We start from the raw sequence: 18,670 nt of genomic DNA, 5'->3' as shown, positions 1-18,670 counted from the left end.
CTGTAATTATGGTCAACAATAAGTACCTAAAAAAAATAAATGTAAAACAACTAATCAAAGCAAGTATTATGTCTATTATTTTGTCGATAATTTTTATTTTATTATTATTTTTTAATTATTATTTTTAATCATTTTTAAAAAAAACAGCAATTCATCAAACAGTTTGTCCAACAATAGAGAGGCGACAATAATACCGAAATAATGTTTAAAACTATTCAATTGATTGATTGATTGACGACAACACCTGTGAAACCAAAAACCCAGTTATGATTACAGCAATGGATATAAGCTTTCAAATGACTAATAATATAAAAACAATTAATTAATTAATTAATTAATTAAATTTAATTGATTGATTGATTCAGACAAGTATTGCTATTTGTTTTTTTTGTTAGCAATTATCTAATTATAGGTATATCTATATATAGTTAACTAATTAATAAAAGCTAATTATTTATTGATTATTTTGATTATACTCTATATATATGTTAAATAATGATTTTAATTTTAGGTTTTTTTAAAAAAATTTTTTAAGTTAATATTTTATAATAATATATATATCATTATATATAAATAGATATACAAATAATAATATACTGTATAATAAAAGTTTTATTATAATTCAATTGTTTAATTAATATTATTATAAATTATAATAAATATTATTATTTTTTATTACCAAACAAAAAATGATTTGTAAATATTCTTTAATTATAATCAAAAAAAAATTTAATTAATTTTTTTTTTATTTAGTTTTAATACTACTGTTAAATAATAATTATGTGCTAGGTTAATTTTTTAAAAACATTTTTTAAAAACTGTAAAAAATTAATTGACCCAAAAATTATCTAATTATATAAATCTTTATAATTATAATAATTATTATAAGTAATAAAAAAAACGCTTTTGAAATGCATGGCTAATATGGCTCCTCTCGGAGAGAGAGAGAGAGAGAGAGTATGAGAGAGTAATACAGACACTTAGATATACAGAAAGTTCATATACAGTGTCCATTAGATACAGATTTTTAGGTTTTTTTTGTTCATTAAAGTAGTTTTTTTTGGTTTCATTAATAAAGACAAAGTAGTAATTATGATATCAACAAAAAAAATTGATTTATTTTTATTTATTAATCAAATGATAGAAAATATTGTTTACAATCATTCATATCATATATATAGTCATAAATAGACTTTAGATTAGCATTTGTTATATATATAATGTTTTTTAAAAAATATTTCATTAGTTAAATAGTTATTATAAATTTTGTTAAAATATTTTTTTTTGAGAGAGAGAGAGAGAGAGAGAGTACACACAAATTGCAATTATACAAAATATATGGGTTATTAATATAACAAATTGTTGTCTAAAAAAACATTTTTAAATGATTTTTTTGTTGTAGAAAATGAATGCTTGAATGCGAGACTATAACGGACACCAACAGTGTCGGGACAGTCGGTCCCTAAAAAAAACCTGAAATACGTAAGCATTGTTTCATAACTCATAGTATGATAATAGTCGGGTAGTCGTGTCCTCCCAAGTGATCCTCAAAAAAAACTACCGAAAAAAATATCGATCTGATTTAAAAAACACGAGTCCAACGGTGTGTCCATACAGTCGAAGGCGCCGTCGACTTACGTATGTCTTCAGAGACATCCAGTCATCGATGGTATGCTTGAAATGAAAACCCATTTCTACCTCAAGTATCAACAAAAAAAAACATTACAATTGTCTTTAAAATAAAACAAATAACAAAATTAAACCCTTATTTTGGTTTCATTGTAGAATTGATGTGAAAAATATTTGTCTAAATTTTTTTTATTAAACAAAAAATAAATTTTTAGATTTTTTTTTTGAGTTACTTTTATAAGTAAATTAATTAAATTAAATCTAAAATTACTGAAAAATTGTTGTCCAAATGTATGGATCAATTGCATAGTAACTTTGAATATAGTTTTGAGTGACCTCTGGTTCTTACCGTTGAAAACACTGCTAACAACTTCGGGAAAATGTTTCGGGAAATTATTAATTGATTCAAATTGGGTTTGAATTGTTAACTAAATTAAAAAAAAACAAAAAAATAAATAAAAATAATAAAAACAAATTGCACTCATTGTGTGTGTATGTATGTGTATGTATGTATGTATGTGTGTGTGTGTGTGTGTGTGTATATATATGTGTATGTATGTATGTGTATGTATGTGTATGTATGTGTATGTATGTGTATGTATGTGTATGTATGTGTATGTATGTGTATGTATGTGTATGTATGTGTATGTATGTGTATGTATGTGTATGTATGTGTATGTATGTGTATGTATGTATGTATGTGTATGTATGTGTGTGTATGTGTATGTGTATGTATGTATGTGTGTGTATGTGTGTATGTATGTATGTATGTATGTATGTATGTATGTATGTATGTATGTATGTATGTATGTATGTATGTATGTATGTATGTATGTATGTATGTATGTATGTATGTATGTATGTATGTATGTATGTATGTATGTATGTATGTATGTATGTATGTATGTATGTATGTATGTATGTATGTATGTATGTGTGTGTGTGTGTGTGTGTGTTTGATATCATATAATAAATTAATTTTTATTGATAATAATTTTAGCAATAATTTTAATAAAATATTAATAGTTTTATTTTTTTTAATTAATTGAACTCAAATTAATTAATTAAATTAAATCTAAAATTACTGAAAAATTGTTGACCAAAATGTATCGATCAATTGCAATGAAACTTTTGAGTATAGTTTTGAGTGACCAACACTTCGGGAAAATGTTTCGGGAAATTATTAATTGGATTCAAATTGGGTTTGAATTGTAAACTAAATTAAATAAAAACAAATTGTACTCATAGTGTGTGTGTTTTTGATATCATATTATAATTTTAGTAATAATTTTAATAAAATATTTTTTTTTTTTTGAATAAATGTATTATCATTAATAACAGTATTGAACTAATCTGCTAATTGTATTAAAAATTATTGGATATATTTTTTTTGTTAGGGAATGGGATGTAATGAGAGAGAGATAGGAGTATATACCTAACAATTTCCAGATATACCGTCTCTACTATCCATCCATACGAACCAATTTTGCGGCAAATACTTGAACCGAACTGCCCATCGATAAGACAACTATCGACGCATTGATTACTATTATATCTAAAATACAAAAAAAATACAAAAAGAGATTACATTTAATAAAAATAATTTTTTTTGTTATTAAAAAATAATGATATTTATTATTAATAATTATTACATTAATAGTCAATATATTAATTGATTATTAACTCCCTCTTTCTCTCATTAAATATATTAATATTAAAATGTATTGATTTTAGATTATATATAAATTTATATATATTTAAAATACTAAACTAATTTAACTATTTTTAAATAATTTTGTTGTTGTTTGAAAAAAACTAATTTACATTTTAGTATTATATAAATACTATGACTAAAAAAAAACATTAGAAAATGATATATAAATTTAATAAAATAATAATAATAATAATAATAATAAATAATAATAAATAAATAAATCATAAATAAATAAAATAAATAGTAAATATCTATAAATTTTATTATATATTACATAGTGTCAAATATTGTACATTGGGTATATTTAATGCAATAAATTTTAAAGTAAAAATTATTAATAATTATAAAAAAATAAAAATATTTTCATTTAAGTAAAAGTATACCGAAAATTATAATTTATGTAAATAAATAAAATAAAAAGTTTTGATACAATAATAATAATAATAAAACATACATAAATAATAATTGTTTGAAATTAAAATTAATTAACTAATTTACTTAACTTTTTAACTAACAAACAAAAACAAAAAAAATAATTACTAATAAAAAAAACAAACAAACAAAAAAAGTATCATGATTATTTTTTATATTAGCAAATAATATTTTAACCTTTTTTTTATAAATTTTTTTTTTATTTAAATAATCAAGGTCAGGGTTTCTATTTAAAAAAAATTAAATCATCAATACTATCATCAATTTACTATTAAATATATTTGTATTGATAGTAAATTATGAGTAAAAAAAAATTGGGTATAAATACTAAAAATTTTATTTTATAATATTAAACTAACTATTAATAATAATAATAAACTGCAGCCAAAAAATCACAGGGCTCAGCCGGGATTTGAACCCGGGACCTCTCGCACCCGAAGCGAGAATCATACCCCTAGACCACTGAGCCTAACTTACATTGTTTGTGTGGATATATGTTAGCTATCGATGGACACCCACTATATAGTTGTTATTATTATTATTGTATTATTTTATTACTATTATTACTATTACTGTACTGTAGAGCGCATGTTATATATATATATACGGGATATTTCAATAGACATGTTGTTTGTAATATAGTTATTAAACTGTAAAATAAAATTATTATTATTATAATCATTACCATCGATAACCAAAAACACGTGTTTATCATTTGATCACCCATTGAATTGATCCACAATTGTCACTAAACAACTACAACATAAAAGTTAATCAATTAATTTAATTAAATTTTTTTTAAGGTAAGCATTGAATTGTGTGCATAAAAAATGTCTATTAATTTATAATATATTATATAATGATTGATATATTCATATATACTGTACCTATGATTATAGAAAATTTCAATTTTTAAATTACCGATCAATTTAATTAAATGCCGGCCATCGGTGGTAACGTTTACGGTCAACAACATCGGTCACAGCCGTCGTGTTGGGATCGAGTCAAGTATGGCTTTGCAATGGGAATGTGTGTCGGCGTCGCTTCCGGCGGTGTTTTCTGCGGTATTAACGCACTCAGGTATGTGTGTCTGTATGTATGTATGTATGTGTATGTATGTATGTGTCTGTATGTATGTGTATGTATGTATGTGTCTGTATGTATGTGTCTGTATGTATGTGTCTGTATGTATGTGTCTGTATGTATGTGTCTGTATGTATGTGTCTGTCTGTATGTGTCTGTCTGTATGTATGTATGTGTCTGTATGTATGTATGTATGTATGTGTGTGTCTGTATGTATGTATGTGTGTGTCTGTATGTATGTATGTGTGTGTCTGTATGTATGTATGTGTGTGTCTGTATGTATGTGTGTGTCTGTATGTATGTGTGTGTCTGTATGTATGTATGTATGTGTCTGTCTGTGTGTATGTATGACTTACCACTGGTCGATCACACCAATTGATATGACATCCCATATATATAATAATATATATATAAATATATATATATATATTTCATACCATTTCTCTCTCATTCCTGATCACAGGTTAGGACTTCGTGGCCGTGAATTACTGACATCGATGGCCAAAGTGATGCTTCAGGGCGGCGGTACTTTTGGCACTTTTATGTCCATCGGAACGGCCATTAGGTGCTGATATGATGATATATATATATATATAGTTTTTTTGTGGATCAGATAATTAGGTTAATTAACAATAATTATCCGTAATATTACATTACATACCCTTTTTTTACCGTACATTTTAGCTTAAAATTAATAGTATAGAAGTTACAGTCAAATACAATAATTTGAAATATTATCGATTAAAATATATTAAATAAAAAATAAATAATTGATTACAAACTTATATATATTAATATATTATTTACAACAACAAAAATTTTTAATAAACTTTATTTTATTTAAACTTAACAACAATTTATTTTTATTATTTTAACCGGATAAAATTTTATTTTTTTTATTGACACAGTATATAATATACGGGGTAATGCCATAACAAATCTAATTTCATACAACTGTCCTCAAAATTATATTATTATTATTATTATAATTATTTATCATTTTATTATTGTTGTTATCATTATAAATATGGTTCAATTCGTGTCAATTTCTTATATTTGCCCACAAGTTCAGGCAATTGATAGGCTATAGTGATGTCTAATTTATCGATAGGACAGCCCTTAAAATAGGAACAGGTAGACGTCAATGGCTTGAAATCAATCAATGGATTTGATCTGATAATAATGATAATAACAAAAATTAGTTTATAATTATTATTTGACGACAAATTATTTTTTTTTAAATACCTAAAGAACTCTCTGTAAACTCCGGGATCCGGTAAATCATATTTGGATATATTCTGCGACTGTCCCAACGCGGCGCCGCTATAGACACGATATTTCAATGGATTTTCGGTTATATCAATAGCCAATTGTCGGGAACTGGCGCCGAACGTAAAGAAGCCCTTGTTTTTGTAATAGGTTGACAAATAGCAGTCGATTAGTTTGGCGTGATTGCGCACACGTACGGCGTGCCGGCGTATGGCCGCAACGCGCGACTCGACACGCGATATGCCGCTGATTTGATTGGACAGATCCTTGAGCCACGAAACTTCCTGGTCGTCGATGAACGGGTCGTATACTTGTTGTGGAACCGCTAAGATATAATTGACAGACAAATTAATATTTGATTAGAGAGAGAGAGAGAGAGAGAGAGAGAGAGAGAGAGAGAGAGAGATAAGGAGGGGTAGAAAGAGGGGTAGAGAGAGAGAGAGATAGGGAGGGATAGAGAGAGAGAGACGGATAGAGAGAGAGAGAGAGAGAGAGACGGATAGAGAGAGAGAGAGAGATAGGGAGGGAGAGAGAGACGGATAGAGAGAGAGAGAGAGAGAGAGAGAGAGAGATTAATCACTAACTGGTTAAGGCATACACTTGTGGCGCCCTTTCCGATGGCATAATTGGCGACAAAATCCACAATAGCTGACCGATCATTGTTACCATTTGCGAGTGAGACAACTGATCCGATTTGCTTAATATGAATCTGACATCACGTCCTGACAATACAGTAATAATAATAATAATTTAGATTAAAATTATTAGATTAAAAATTATTATAATAATAATAATAATACCATCTATTATATAATGACAAACTAATTATATGTTTTAATATTGTTAAATAAAATAATTTTAATATTTTATAATTTAATTTGTGTACTATAATATTATGATATATACTACTAAAAATATACCGGTATAATATTAGATAAATAAAATAAACTAAATATATAATTTTTTAAAGTAATTAACTTTTTTTATATAAATCTAACTATGTTTAGTTAGGTATGTAAATTATATACTGGTAATTAAGTATATAATGCTTGTTTTTTAATTTAATTAAATTACCCTACTTACTTACTAATTTGTCATCAATTTATAATTTATTTTAATAAATATAAAATATAAAATTTAATGAAAATAAATCTAAACTTGATTATACAATACGTACTATACTGTATGTTATTGATAATAAATTTAACTAATTATATCAAAAAATATATCAAATATATTATAGTTTAGTTTATTAATTATCTATTTTTTATTAACTAATTTTTATTTATTAACTAATTTTAGTAATAATAATATGATTAATAAACCTCTTAATTGTTCAATAAGTGATTTTAGTTGATGTGATAGTTGCAGTTGTGTGACATCGATGACAATATAGATGACATCACTTCTATCTATAAACCATTGATAGACATCGTTATCAATTCCCGGTTGACTTAATGTTCCCGTTTTGCTAATTTGGTCCACAAGTCCTGGACTATCAATGATTGTCATCTAATTTTTAAAAATAATAATAATAATATGGTGTATATAAAAAATCAATCAAAATCACTAAAATGATAAAAAAAATAAATGTTAAACATAGATGAGATATCGATATATACTGTTATAAGATAAGTATTTATAGCAGGGTTGCGAAAGGTTTTTCGATCTCAGTGGGTAGGTATAGGGGGGGGGGGGGTAAAATATCAAAAATCTCGAAATAGCTTGGGAAGGTATAGGGGGGGGGGGTGTGATCAATTTTTATTGCAATTTTAAACGACAATTTTTGCCAAATTTGAGTAAATTTCCAATAAATTTCCATTAAATTTCCAATAAATTCCCAATAAATTGCCAACAAATTCCTAATAAATTCCCACTAAATTCCCACTAAATTATCATTAAATTCACATTAAATTCCCACTAAATTCACACAAAATTCGTATTAAATTCCCATTAAATTCTCTATAAATTCCCTATAAGTTCCCTATTTATTCTGTTTTATTTAACGGTTCGGTTTTAGATTACAATTTAATTATTTTATTTTTGTTATCGGTTTTCGGTTTAAATCTTCATATTTTTAATTTTTTCAATAAATCTAATCCTCAAGGTATCCTCAAATATCTCATCCATGGTTTACATTATTTATTAAAAAATGTTTTTTTAATAAATAAATATTAAAAACCTTTTGCAATAATTTGATAGGCATTTGATGGGCTTCGATGTAATGGTCGAGAAATTGTTGGCCAAATTGTTGAAGACTGGAGAACATATGGTCGGCGGACAGTTCGGTAGGGCTCAGTCGGGTATAGTTGTCTCCATAGCTTAATACCGAAAAATGCGGATACGATGTCTGCAAACCTTTTAGTTATTTATTTTTTTTTTTTTTGAATAAACAAATATTTTTAAAACAGATAAATAGATAAATAAAATTTAAATAAACAAAAATTGCAAACAAATTATTTTTGTTAAAAGTACTTATTTGAGTTATAAATATATTTTTTTTTGAACACACATTTGTGTAAAGTTTTTAAATTTTTTTTATATTATTAACCGTTAAAGTAAACTATTTATATATTATTGTGTGTGTATTTGTGTGTATGTATGTGTGTGTATGTATGTGTGTGTATGTATGTGTGTGTATGTGTATGTATGTGTGTGTAAATTGTAATTAAAATTGTAATCTCAATTTATTGTCGATGTCAAGCTGTTAGAGTAGATTATGTTAAGATAGATTAGGTGTGGGTGAGGTGGGGGAGGGTATGGGTTAGATTAAAATAATTGTTTTAGAAAGTTTTAAATCAGATATTTTTTAACATATATAGCATATAAATTTATAACTTTAAAGTATTGTGTATATATATGATATAATTAATAAAAAAGAAATCTAGTAGTAAAATAAATTATAATAATTAAAAAAAATAAATGATATTATTATTATTAATACTAGTAATTATTATTACCGGTATTCAATTGCATAGGACTCGAGTCGATGCCGAGTAAATAGTTAACCAATGATGTCTTTCCGCTGGATTTGCCGCCTAATAACAGTACCTTTGGTTTGGCAAACAGTTCGGCATCGCTGTGAGGCGGGGGTTGGGGTGGGGTTAGAGACATATAAGGTTAGACATAAATTTATATACATATATATATATATATATATATATAATTTATAAAATCAAATACGTTATCAATCGTGTAGTTATATATCTATATTTGTAGATCATTTCCAATGGTTTTACTGACGACTCGTACAGTCGTTTCAATTCACGAAATATCGATAAAATCAGATTCTGTTCGCTAGTGTCCTAAATAAATGATTGGATTTTTTGTTTAAAAACAAATATTCATAAAAAAAATTATTAGGTGTTGTCGTCGTTGTTGTTGTTGTTGAGACATACCTCTTGGGATCCAATCTCGTAGACCCTAAGTATGTCATCGATATGAGCTCTGGAGCGAAGTTCAATCTTTTCTTTTTCTTCTTCAGCTTCTCCTTCTTCTCCTCCGTCTTCCTCCTCTTCATCCTCTTCTTTATCATTAGTTTTATCAGTCTTTTCGTTGTCGCTATTATTTTCCTCATCTGATCCACTCTTGACTGCTGCGGCTGCTGTTGTTGCTGTCGGCGGCACTTCTTTGTTTGTCGTCGTCGTTGTCTTAGCTTCAGCAGCAACAGCAACAACGGCCTCACGTTTGACATTATGTTTGTTGTTGTCGTTGTCGTCATCGGGTTTTAATTGATTATTATTATTATTACCAACATTTGTGTCCACGTGTTCTTCCTCTTCTTCCTCCTCCTCCTCATCCGGTTCTTGACTTTCTTCTTCTTCTTCTTCATTGGTTTTCTGATCAATATTTTCATTACTTTTTGGATTTGGATTGTCGTCGTCGTCGTCGTTGTCGTCGTTATCATCGCTATTGTCTTCACTATTGTCGCAATTAGTTTCTTCTTCATCACTATTATTGTCTACTAAATTATTTTCATTGTCGTCGTCATCATCATCAGTGTCATGGTTTTTGCCATCTCTTGAATGACCAATTTCTGAATCATTTATAAAAAAAAATTAATACAATATATAAGGTATAGTATTGTATATATAGAGGACAGTTAGGTGACTACCGACCGTTGGAATGATCCCAGTATTGTCTAAGAGCTTCGTCTACCACTTCCTTGCATTTGACTTTTGTTTCATCATTTTGTTTAACTCTTGTCAATCCATATACTGGTTCTGATATTTTTAAGTTTTTTTTACCGAAAAAAAAAATTGTTTAAAAATATATATTAATAAAACATAAATAATTAAAATACTAAATGTAAAAAATAAAATAAAATAAATGATTTGTTTGTTTATTGTTAATAAATTATTCACTCATTCATTCATTCATTCAATCAAATAAAAACCTTATGGCTTACATATATTTAAAAAAAAATTTCAAATAAACATTAAAAAAAAGTTTTGTGTTTTTTTGTTTTTATTTAAAAAAAAGTATTAGTTATATAACAAACAAAAATTATTATTATTATTATTATTATATATACATATGTTTTTAAATAGTGTAAACAATATTTAATTAGCTACCATATAACCAAGTTAACTATAATAATAAAAAACTTGTTAGTGAAATATAAAAATTATATGTAGTTTTTAGCATTTTTAAATATTTTTATTATATTTGTCAATTATTTTGCATTAATATTATCATTATTTTTTTTAATTATGTTTATAAATATATTCTGTAAATAGCGTATAGACATTACATTATAAATATACAGTATATATATATGTAGGTTATATACACTACACACTAATAGTTTTAGTCAATTTAAAAGATATTTTTAAATCCATATCAATGCAATAAATTAAAGACAATTTGTTAAGAGTAAGTGAAAATGATTTTTTTTTAAAAACTGTTTCAGTAGTGTATAATACAAAAGATTTTTATTAAAAGCAAAATTTAAATACACATACACACACACACATACATACACACACATACACATACACATACACATACACATACACATACACATACACATACACATACACATACACATACACATACACATACACATACACATACACATACACATACACATACACATACACATACACATACACATACACATACACATACACATACACATACACATACACATACACATACACATACACATACACATACACATACACATACACATACACATACACACACATACACACACATACACACACATACACATACACATACACACACATACACATACACATACACACACACATACATATATATATATATTTATATATATAAACCACATACGTTATGATTATTTTTAGACAATTAAAGTGAGTCTATGTCTATGTCATTGAGTTAGCAAAATAATGTTGGCTCTAAAGTTAGCAATAAAAAAAGCCATCCCAATGGATATGTGATGTTAAACCAAAATGTGATGCTCTAAATATATGATGGAAAGGGGGGGTTATTATAGCCTGTCCTCTCTCTCTCTCTCTCTCTCTCTCTCTCTCTCTCACTCTCACTCTCTTTCTTTCTCTCTCTCTTTCTCCACATATAGCCTATCCTTATAAAGAGTATACACATCAGAGATCATACATTTTTTTAATACAACCTTTGATATGATCTTTGCAATTGAAAATATTATACTGTATATACAACAACAACAACAACAACATAGTAGTATACAATAATATTTTAGCATATTTTTTGTGGTATAATAAATTTATTTGATTTTAGCTAACCACACACACACACAAATTATACAATTATACTAACAATAAGTAATTATACAAACATTTAATTAATTATTAAACTCAAACACATTTTACACACACACACTTGAGTTTTATACACACAAAATATATATATCTATATATTTAACATACAGTAAATAAATAAATAAATAAAATAAAATACTTACTATAATAATAATCAAAATGAATTGTCGATAAATAGATGAGTAAAATTGTGACACTTATGAAATTATGCATATTTTTTAAGCTCAAAAATATTTATTTATTATTTTTTTAAATAACTATTTATATATATATATATAACTATTAAATAACTATTTAGTCGGTTGCGGTTTAGTAGTATCGGTGTGTGTGTGTGTGTGTGTGTGTGTGTGTATCGGATGACCGACCTATTGAAAAGTAATAGCAGACTATAATAATAATAATAATAATAATAATGACTAAAATGTGTTTAACACACAAACATATTGAAGCCGCGACTTTGATATAAATTTTTTAATTTTAGAGACTCTCTCTCTTTCTCTCTCACTCACTCTCTCTCTCTCTCTCTCTCTCTCTCTTTCTCTCTCTAATGTTTGAGTTGAATCTACTATTAGTTTAATCAAATTACACACAACTATAATACATATACACATCACATCACATCACATCACATCACATCCCATCGCATCCACATTACATTACATCACTATATAAAACACCCCATCATCTCATCACTAGTATATCACATACCGGTACCGACTCTATAGTAATATTCCCATTACTTTTACATTACTTGTATGTAATTGAGTGCAAAATTTTGTATAAATATTTTTTAATGTTAGGGTTTCAAAAGCTGTATATTATATTAAGTGAACTCCATATCCAATATATATTTACTAGTACCGTAAAATCTTGGATATAAGTCGATCTGGTGTATAAGTCGCAGGTCATTTATTGATAAAAATTATAATAATTTTGTTGTATAAGTCGCTCCTCATGTATAAGTCGCACAACTTTTTAATAAACTGTAACTCATGTCCAGGGGTTTTAAGAAAATAAATGCCTGCTCTGGCAATGTCTAAATAGATGCCATAAATGCCTTTCATTTTGGGCATCTATTTTATTTGCCTGCCAATTTAAATTGCTAAAAAGCAACTGTATTTATAAAAATAATCTAATTTAGTGTTTTAACGTGTTAATTAAATTTACAGTTAATTTACTTATTTCCAATAATATTACCTTTTAATTAAAGGTATACAAAACAAAAATACAAGCAAATATATTATAAAAACAATGTTTTATAAATTAATTAATAATATAAAATTAAAATAATAGGTGTCACCACCTGAAAATAGATGCCCAGGGCATGGCAGAGGCAGGGCAGGCATTTGGCAAAATTGGCATCTATTGTTTATGCCTACCATTTTTAAAACCCTGCTCATGTCATATGTAGTCAATTGTTTGATATCATTAAACAAAATGGTAAGACATTCTTACACAGCAGCGAAGAAGTTGGAAGTGATTGCTTTTGTGGAGACTTTTAGAAATTTATTTTATATTTTTTGAATTTTTTTATGTATAAGTCGCAGGTCTATATTTTTAATCTAGATCACTTTTTTTTGTTGTATAAGTCGCGACTAATACAATAGATTTTACGGTAATATATATTAATAAAATATTTATTATGCACACACAAAATAAACAGTGTTGCCAGTTATCAACAACAAATTGAACAACTTTTATCATTTATATATAGTCATTATATCATAAAATTTATGCCAATTATTAAATATTAAAATAAATTAATAAAACTTTAGTCAAAAATTAAAAAATCTTAAATTTATAACATTGTTTTATATGTTTAAACCTTAAACAATTAATATTTATATTAAATATAAAGTTTATACTATTTTTTGTTGTTGTTGTTATTTGTAATTATATGAAATTAATTTTTTGTTTTCAACTTTTACCAATTTATCAACAAAAAAAATAATTATTTAGTTTAGTAAATATAATTAATTAAAAAAAAACTATTTAGTAATGATATTAAATGTCAAATTATAAATAAACATTTAATTTTAAAATTTTAAATAAAATACAGTATTACCACCAAATAAAAAAAATTTTTGTTTGAAATACAATATTCTTTTATTATCTCATTTTTTTACAATCAGATAATTTTCAAAATATTTGTTTTTAATTTTATTTTAAATTCAACATTAGAAAAAAACAGTATTTATATATATATTTATATATATATATATAATTTATAAACACAATTTCTGTTTAAAAAGTAAATAATGAATTATTATTAATATATATATATATATACTGTATAATCAACCAAATAAAACACAAAATTAAATAATATATCTCTCATTACAACATTATTGCCTAATAATAAATAATAATAATAATAATAATTATAATTATTATTATTTATTTATTTTTTTATTACACTCAAAATCAGTTCAAAACTTTTACTTAAATATTATGTGTTGTCTTGAGGTTTGTGTCGCGTCTCTGATAACCAAATAAAAAGTTTTTTTTGTTTGTTGTGAAATCTCTCTCTCTCTCTCTCTCTCTCTCTCTCTCTCTCTCTCTCTCTCTCTCTCTCTCTCTCTCTCTCTCTCTCTCTCTCTCTCTCTTTCTCTCTCTCTCTCTCAATGGGAGACCAATTGTGCAGATTATAAGCTCCCAAATTGAGATCACACTCTCAACAGTGTATATTTACTTATCCTATCATATTTTTTTTGCCTAATAATCATCTATTGGATGCCATCTGTATATACAGTATATTCTGTATATACGTTATATATATATATATAGTATTGTATTATAAAATTGAAGGCAAAATTCATATATTATTATTATTATTATTATGTGGACATCATTGACTTGGATTGTGTGGACATCATCATCGACTCGGATGGCTGTGAATCGGTTTTCATTGCCAAATCCTGGATCACCTCCTGATAGATGACACTATCGATGTTTTGGCCCAACATATAAACTATATATATATATATATATTATTTGATTATATAATTTTGTATCAATCAAGTAATCAATTAACAGATACAAACCAAGAAACCAATCGCCGATTGATGTCCGCCGGACAATGGTATGCAAGTGATCCAATTGTGACAATCGGAACCTCATATTAAGTAGATATACCCGAACGGGCGGACAGGCAATGATAACCAAACGAAATACGATAACTATGACGGTTAGGGCGGTTAACAATAGAAACCAAAACCATATGAATATATAGATCTTTTCGTTGATGATATTCAATGGCAGTAGACATAGGGCATCGATGGTCTCGATGTTGGCCGACGGACCGTATTTATAGAAACGACATTTGGTTACTCTCGGAAATATCCGGATCATCGGATCTATACGTTCTTCTAAAATATATATATATATGTGAACAACAAAACCAAAAAAAAAAATAATAATTTCAGTTTACGATTACAGCTATGGTTCAGTTGGGGGCTGGGGGTGCTGGTGGTACGGGTTACTACGGGTCGTACGGGTTACTACGGGTTACTACGGGTTACTACGGGTTACTACGGGTTACTACGGGTTACTACGGGTTACTACGGGTTACTACGGGTTACTACGGGTTACTACGGGTTACTACGGGTTACTACGGGTTACTACGGGTTACTACGGGTTACTACGGGTTACTACGGGTTACTACGGGTTACTACGGGTTACTACGGGTCGTACGGGTTACTACGGGTGGTACGGGTAGTAGGGGTGGTAGGGGTGGTAGGGGTAGTACGGGTGGTACGGGTTACTACAGGTGGTACGGGTTACTTCGGGTGGTACGGGTTACTACGGGTTACTACGGGTCGTACGGGTGGTTATTGGGGTTGGATTACCTTGGTCAAGTTGGGCAAATTCAATAACTTGTAGACCATAGGTCAGGAATTCGCCGTCAAAAAACTTGTCCAACATATACATTTGGCCGCAAACGTTGGCCAGTGCCAGAACTTCGCAAAACAGATAGCGTGCGGCGTACCAGTTATGATGGCCCCGACTGTTGTACAGATAGTCGACCAGTAGTTTCTTTTTTTGTTTTTTTTCCTGTTCGCTACAAACGCCTACATCCAAGTCCATCATCAGGGCTTGGATTTTCCCTCCTTCCCACATCTTCCATAGCCATCGAGGAATGTAGAATAGAGTCGACTGAAAAAATAATACAAAACAAACCCATTGATAGTATTTATGATAACGAAATTCTTTGGTATTGGTCTCCATATCGACTCCCGGAGCCACTACTTCAACGCCGACCTCTTTTTTCAGACTTCTCGGCACTGTATATGTCGTATGAATCCTGAAAAACAAAATAAAATAAAATATATTTATTTATTTTATATTAATTTAAAATTAATTTATATTTTAGGTTTTAATTTAATATCTATTTTAATAACTAATTATTAACTGTATATATATTATTATTATTATTAATAATAATTGCTATATAATCTAAAGTAGTCTAAAGTATCTAAAAATTTTGTTGTTATTTATTTTTAATTAAAATACTAACTAGGATGTACTAGATAATTTTTCTAAACATAAAAAATTGGAAAATTATTACTTTTTTTTAAAAAAAAGTTTTAGTATTATTTTCTACAAAAAAAATTCAATAGTTTTGCTTATTGAAGGGTAAACCCTAACTATACTAACATTAAACTATAAAAACAAACAAACAATAACTGTATTTAATTGAGAAATTTTAATTAGGATATCATTGAATATATATATATATATATTCATTAAAAACTTTTCGATATTTGCCGGTAAAGTATGGGAGTGGGTATGTGGAGGAAAGGGATGTGGGGTAGGGGTCAGGGGTTAACCACCACAAACGTACCAACAATATGTATTGATCACACTTTGGGGAATGGCTTCGCTGCGGACACAGTCGATAGGATCGCCGACGTATTGTTTAGTAGTTATAATCACACAAAAGGCTAACAATAGTATAACAGTTATTGAATAATGCAAACGAAATATATTGTTATCGATTTGGACACGACTTGTCTTCAGCAATGTCTTTAGACTACGGAAGACATCCAACATTATTAGTATATTATTATTATAATTATCTGTTTTAGTTGATTATGACATTAGGATTAGTTGATTATGACATTGTTGTTGGTGTTGTTGTGTGAAAACATAACTTTTTCATATACTGTATATATATATATATATATATCAATATCATATATGGTATATAATATCCCAAATATACAGGTATTAGTTGATTATAATTTTTTTGAGTTTAATGATATGCATTAATAAAAATTATTATTATTATTATTATTTAATTTTGATGGCAATGATTGTAGCTATTTGGTCATTATTATAATATATATATTTATTATTAATTGTTATTAATTAAATAATTAATTTAATTATATATTTATTAATTTTTCTGGTTGATTAATAAAACTTTTTTTTATAAAGCAAATATAAATATATAAACATTATATAAACACTTTTTTTTAAAAAAAACAAATAATAAAAACTAATTGTTATAATTATTTGACATATTTGATTGTTATTATTTTTTTGTGGTTACAATTTGATTTAATTATTTTGTTGTTGTATAAACTTTATTAATTTATTATAACAAATAATTATATAACATATTTATAACACACACACACATTCACTTATGGTCTAATCCAGTAGTAGTCGGAAAATATGACATCAAATCATTGTCTAAATGGGATAATAAATTGAAAAGTTATTAATAGTGATGAATGAATGACTGACTGACTGACTGACTGATTGAATGGATGAATAAATTATATATATATATATATATATCATAACAATTCAATATAATATACTGTAATATAATTAAAATCATTTGATTTCTATATATAAAAATTGTAAGATAAGTCCAATTTTGTGATACCAGCCCATAATCATCATCATCTATAACATAGTTTTTGATGCTATGTGTTGTTGGATAAAACAACAATCATTGCTATTGTTTTTAATAGTAAAAGCCACTTATAAACATTATATACATACACTGGTATTATATACAGTATATATATATTAGGGCCACATAAGTATCGACATATAACTGCCAAATATAACTTACACTTTTGCACCAAAAATTTTATATATGGTTTATCACACACACACACACACACCACACATAAAAGTTTACTTAATAAAAATTTTTGTTGATATAGTAATTATTATATTTATTATCATTATTATTATTATGAACATTATTATTAGTATGATTTTTTTGTGGTGGATATATATTTACCAAATTAGTTTGCAAATTAAATTTAATTAAATATTTTTCTAATTAATTAGTTAATATATTTTATATATATATATATATATAATTAGTTGTTTGGATTTTTTTTTAATTATTATTATTATTATATATTAAAATAAACCACATATTATTCATTTAAATATATAATTTGATAGTTTTATAGTTCACTTCCTGGCATCAGTTCATATCATCATCTCTTCCTCACTGAGCCATCGACACAGTCATACACACACACACACACACACACACACATACATACAGACACATAGTTATGCCATACCATTACCATCTCATCCCATCACTGTGTTTGTACTTCAAACACACATATTATACATACATACTGTACATACACTCCACCTCTCAGTTCATAGTAATAACTTTAAGTCTATTGCAATGTTGTATTACTCATAGGCAATGAAAAGTATTGTATGAATATATGTTATATACATAGAAATATTTTCAATGGAAAAGCACTGAAAG

General features: G+C 26.8%; 3 protein-coding genes, 1 long non-coding RNA gene and 1 other non-coding gene across 5 annotated transcripts; 1 reads left to right on the top strand and 4 right to left on the bottom strand.

The window, feature by feature from the left end:
- Positions 1–1,761: 1,761 nt before the first annotated feature.
- On the bottom strand, positions 1,762–2,747 carry LOC128959120 (uncharacterized). The gene is made up of 3 exons (XR_008484575.1): positions 2,715–2,747; positions 1,901–2,057; positions 1,762–1,807 (listed from the first exon to the last, which is right to left on the bottom strand). It is a non-coding gene; the product is annotated as an uncharacterized LOC128959120 (long non-coding RNA).
- A 1,425-nt stretch (positions 2,748–4,172) lies between these two features.
- On the bottom strand, positions 4,173–4,244 carry Trnap-cgg (transfer RNA proline (anticodon CGG)). The gene has a single exon. It is a non-coding gene; the product is annotated as a tRNA-Pro (tRNA).
- A 132-nt stretch (positions 4,245–4,376) lies between these two features.
- LOC128959117 (reactive oxygen species modulator 1-like) lies at positions 4,377–5,587 on the top strand. The gene is made up of 3 exons (XM_054305059.1): positions 4,377–4,578; positions 4,675–4,855; positions 5,322–5,587. Exons 2-3 carry the CDS (start codon positions 4,713–4,715, stop codon positions 5,428–5,430), a joined length of 252 nt encoding a protein of 83 aa, XP_054161034.1. The 5' UTR covers positions 4,377–4,578; positions 4,675–4,712; the 3' UTR covers positions 5,431–5,587.
- Positions 5,588–5,825: 238 nt separating this feature from the next.
- LOC128959105 (sarcalumenin-like) lies at positions 5,826–12,126 on the bottom strand. The gene is made up of 10 exons (XM_054305047.1): positions 12,057–12,126; positions 10,246–10,350; positions 9,526–10,163; positions 9,311–9,432; positions 9,088–9,206; positions 8,310–8,485; positions 7,453–7,639; positions 6,712–6,849; positions 6,104–6,452; positions 5,826–6,031 (listed from the first exon to the last, which is right to left on the bottom strand). The coding sequence occupies exons 1-10, from the start codon at positions 12,124–12,126 to the stop codon at positions 5,878–5,880; spliced, it is 2,058 nt and encodes a 685-aa protein (XP_054161022.1). The 3' UTR covers positions 5,826–5,877.
- A 2,624-nt stretch (positions 12,127–14,750) lies between these two features.
- Positions 14,751–16,968, bottom strand: LOC128959104 (innexin shaking-B-like). The gene is made up of 4 exons (XM_054305046.1): positions 16,757–16,968; positions 15,762–16,216; positions 14,958–15,281; positions 14,751–14,884 (listed from the first exon to the last, which is right to left on the bottom strand). Exons 1-4 carry the CDS (start codon positions 16,963–16,965, stop codon positions 14,751–14,753), a joined length of 1,122 nt encoding a protein of 373 aa, XP_054161021.1. The 5' UTR covers positions 16,966–16,968.
- Positions 16,969–18,670: the final 1,702 nt, after the last annotated feature.

This window comes from Oppia nitens, unplaced genomic scaffold (assembly GCF_028296485.1).
Source record: "Oppia nitens isolate AA-2021 unplaced genomic scaffold, nextdenovo-longstitch-racon4-pilon3 scaffold41_pilon_pilon_pilon, whole genome shotgun sequence".
NCBI lineage: Eukaryota > Metazoa > Arthropoda > Arachnida > Sarcoptiformes > Oppiidae > Oppia > Oppia nitens.
Note: the sequence above shows the minus strand (reverse complement) of the source record. Positions and strands in the feature narration are given on the sequence as shown.

Coding starts and splice junctions, on each gene's coding strand:
- LOC128959104 (XM_054305046.1), bottom strand. CDS start 16,965: ATGTTGGATGTCTTCCGTAGTCTAAAGACATTGCTGAAGACAAGTCGT. Junction 16,217..16,756: donor GTGATCAATACATATTGTTG/GTACGTTTGTGG, acceptor TTTGTTTTTCAG/GATTCATACGACATATACAG. Junction 14,885..14,957: donor AATCGGCGATTGGTTTCTTG/GTTTGTATCTGT, acceptor ATATATATATAG/TTTATATGTTGGGCCAAAAC.
- LOC128959117 (XM_054305059.1), top strand. CDS start 4,713: ATGCCGGCCATCGGTGGTAACGTTTACGGTCAACAACATCGGTCACAG. Junction 4,856..5,321: donor TGCGGTATTAACGCACTCAG/GTATGTGTGTCT, acceptor TCCTGATCACAG/GTTAGGACTTCGTGGCCGTG.
- LOC128959105 (XM_054305047.1), bottom strand. CDS start 12,126: ATGCATAATTTCATAAGTGTCACAATTTTACTCATCTATTTATCGACA. Junction 8,486..9,087: donor TCCTATGCAATTGAATACCG/GTAATAATAATT, acceptor AATAACTAAAAG/GTTTGCAGACATCGTATCCG. Junction 6,453..6,711: donor ACAAGTGTATGCCTTAACCA/GTTAGTGATTAA, acceptor ATTATATCTTAG/CGGTTCCACAACAAGTATAC.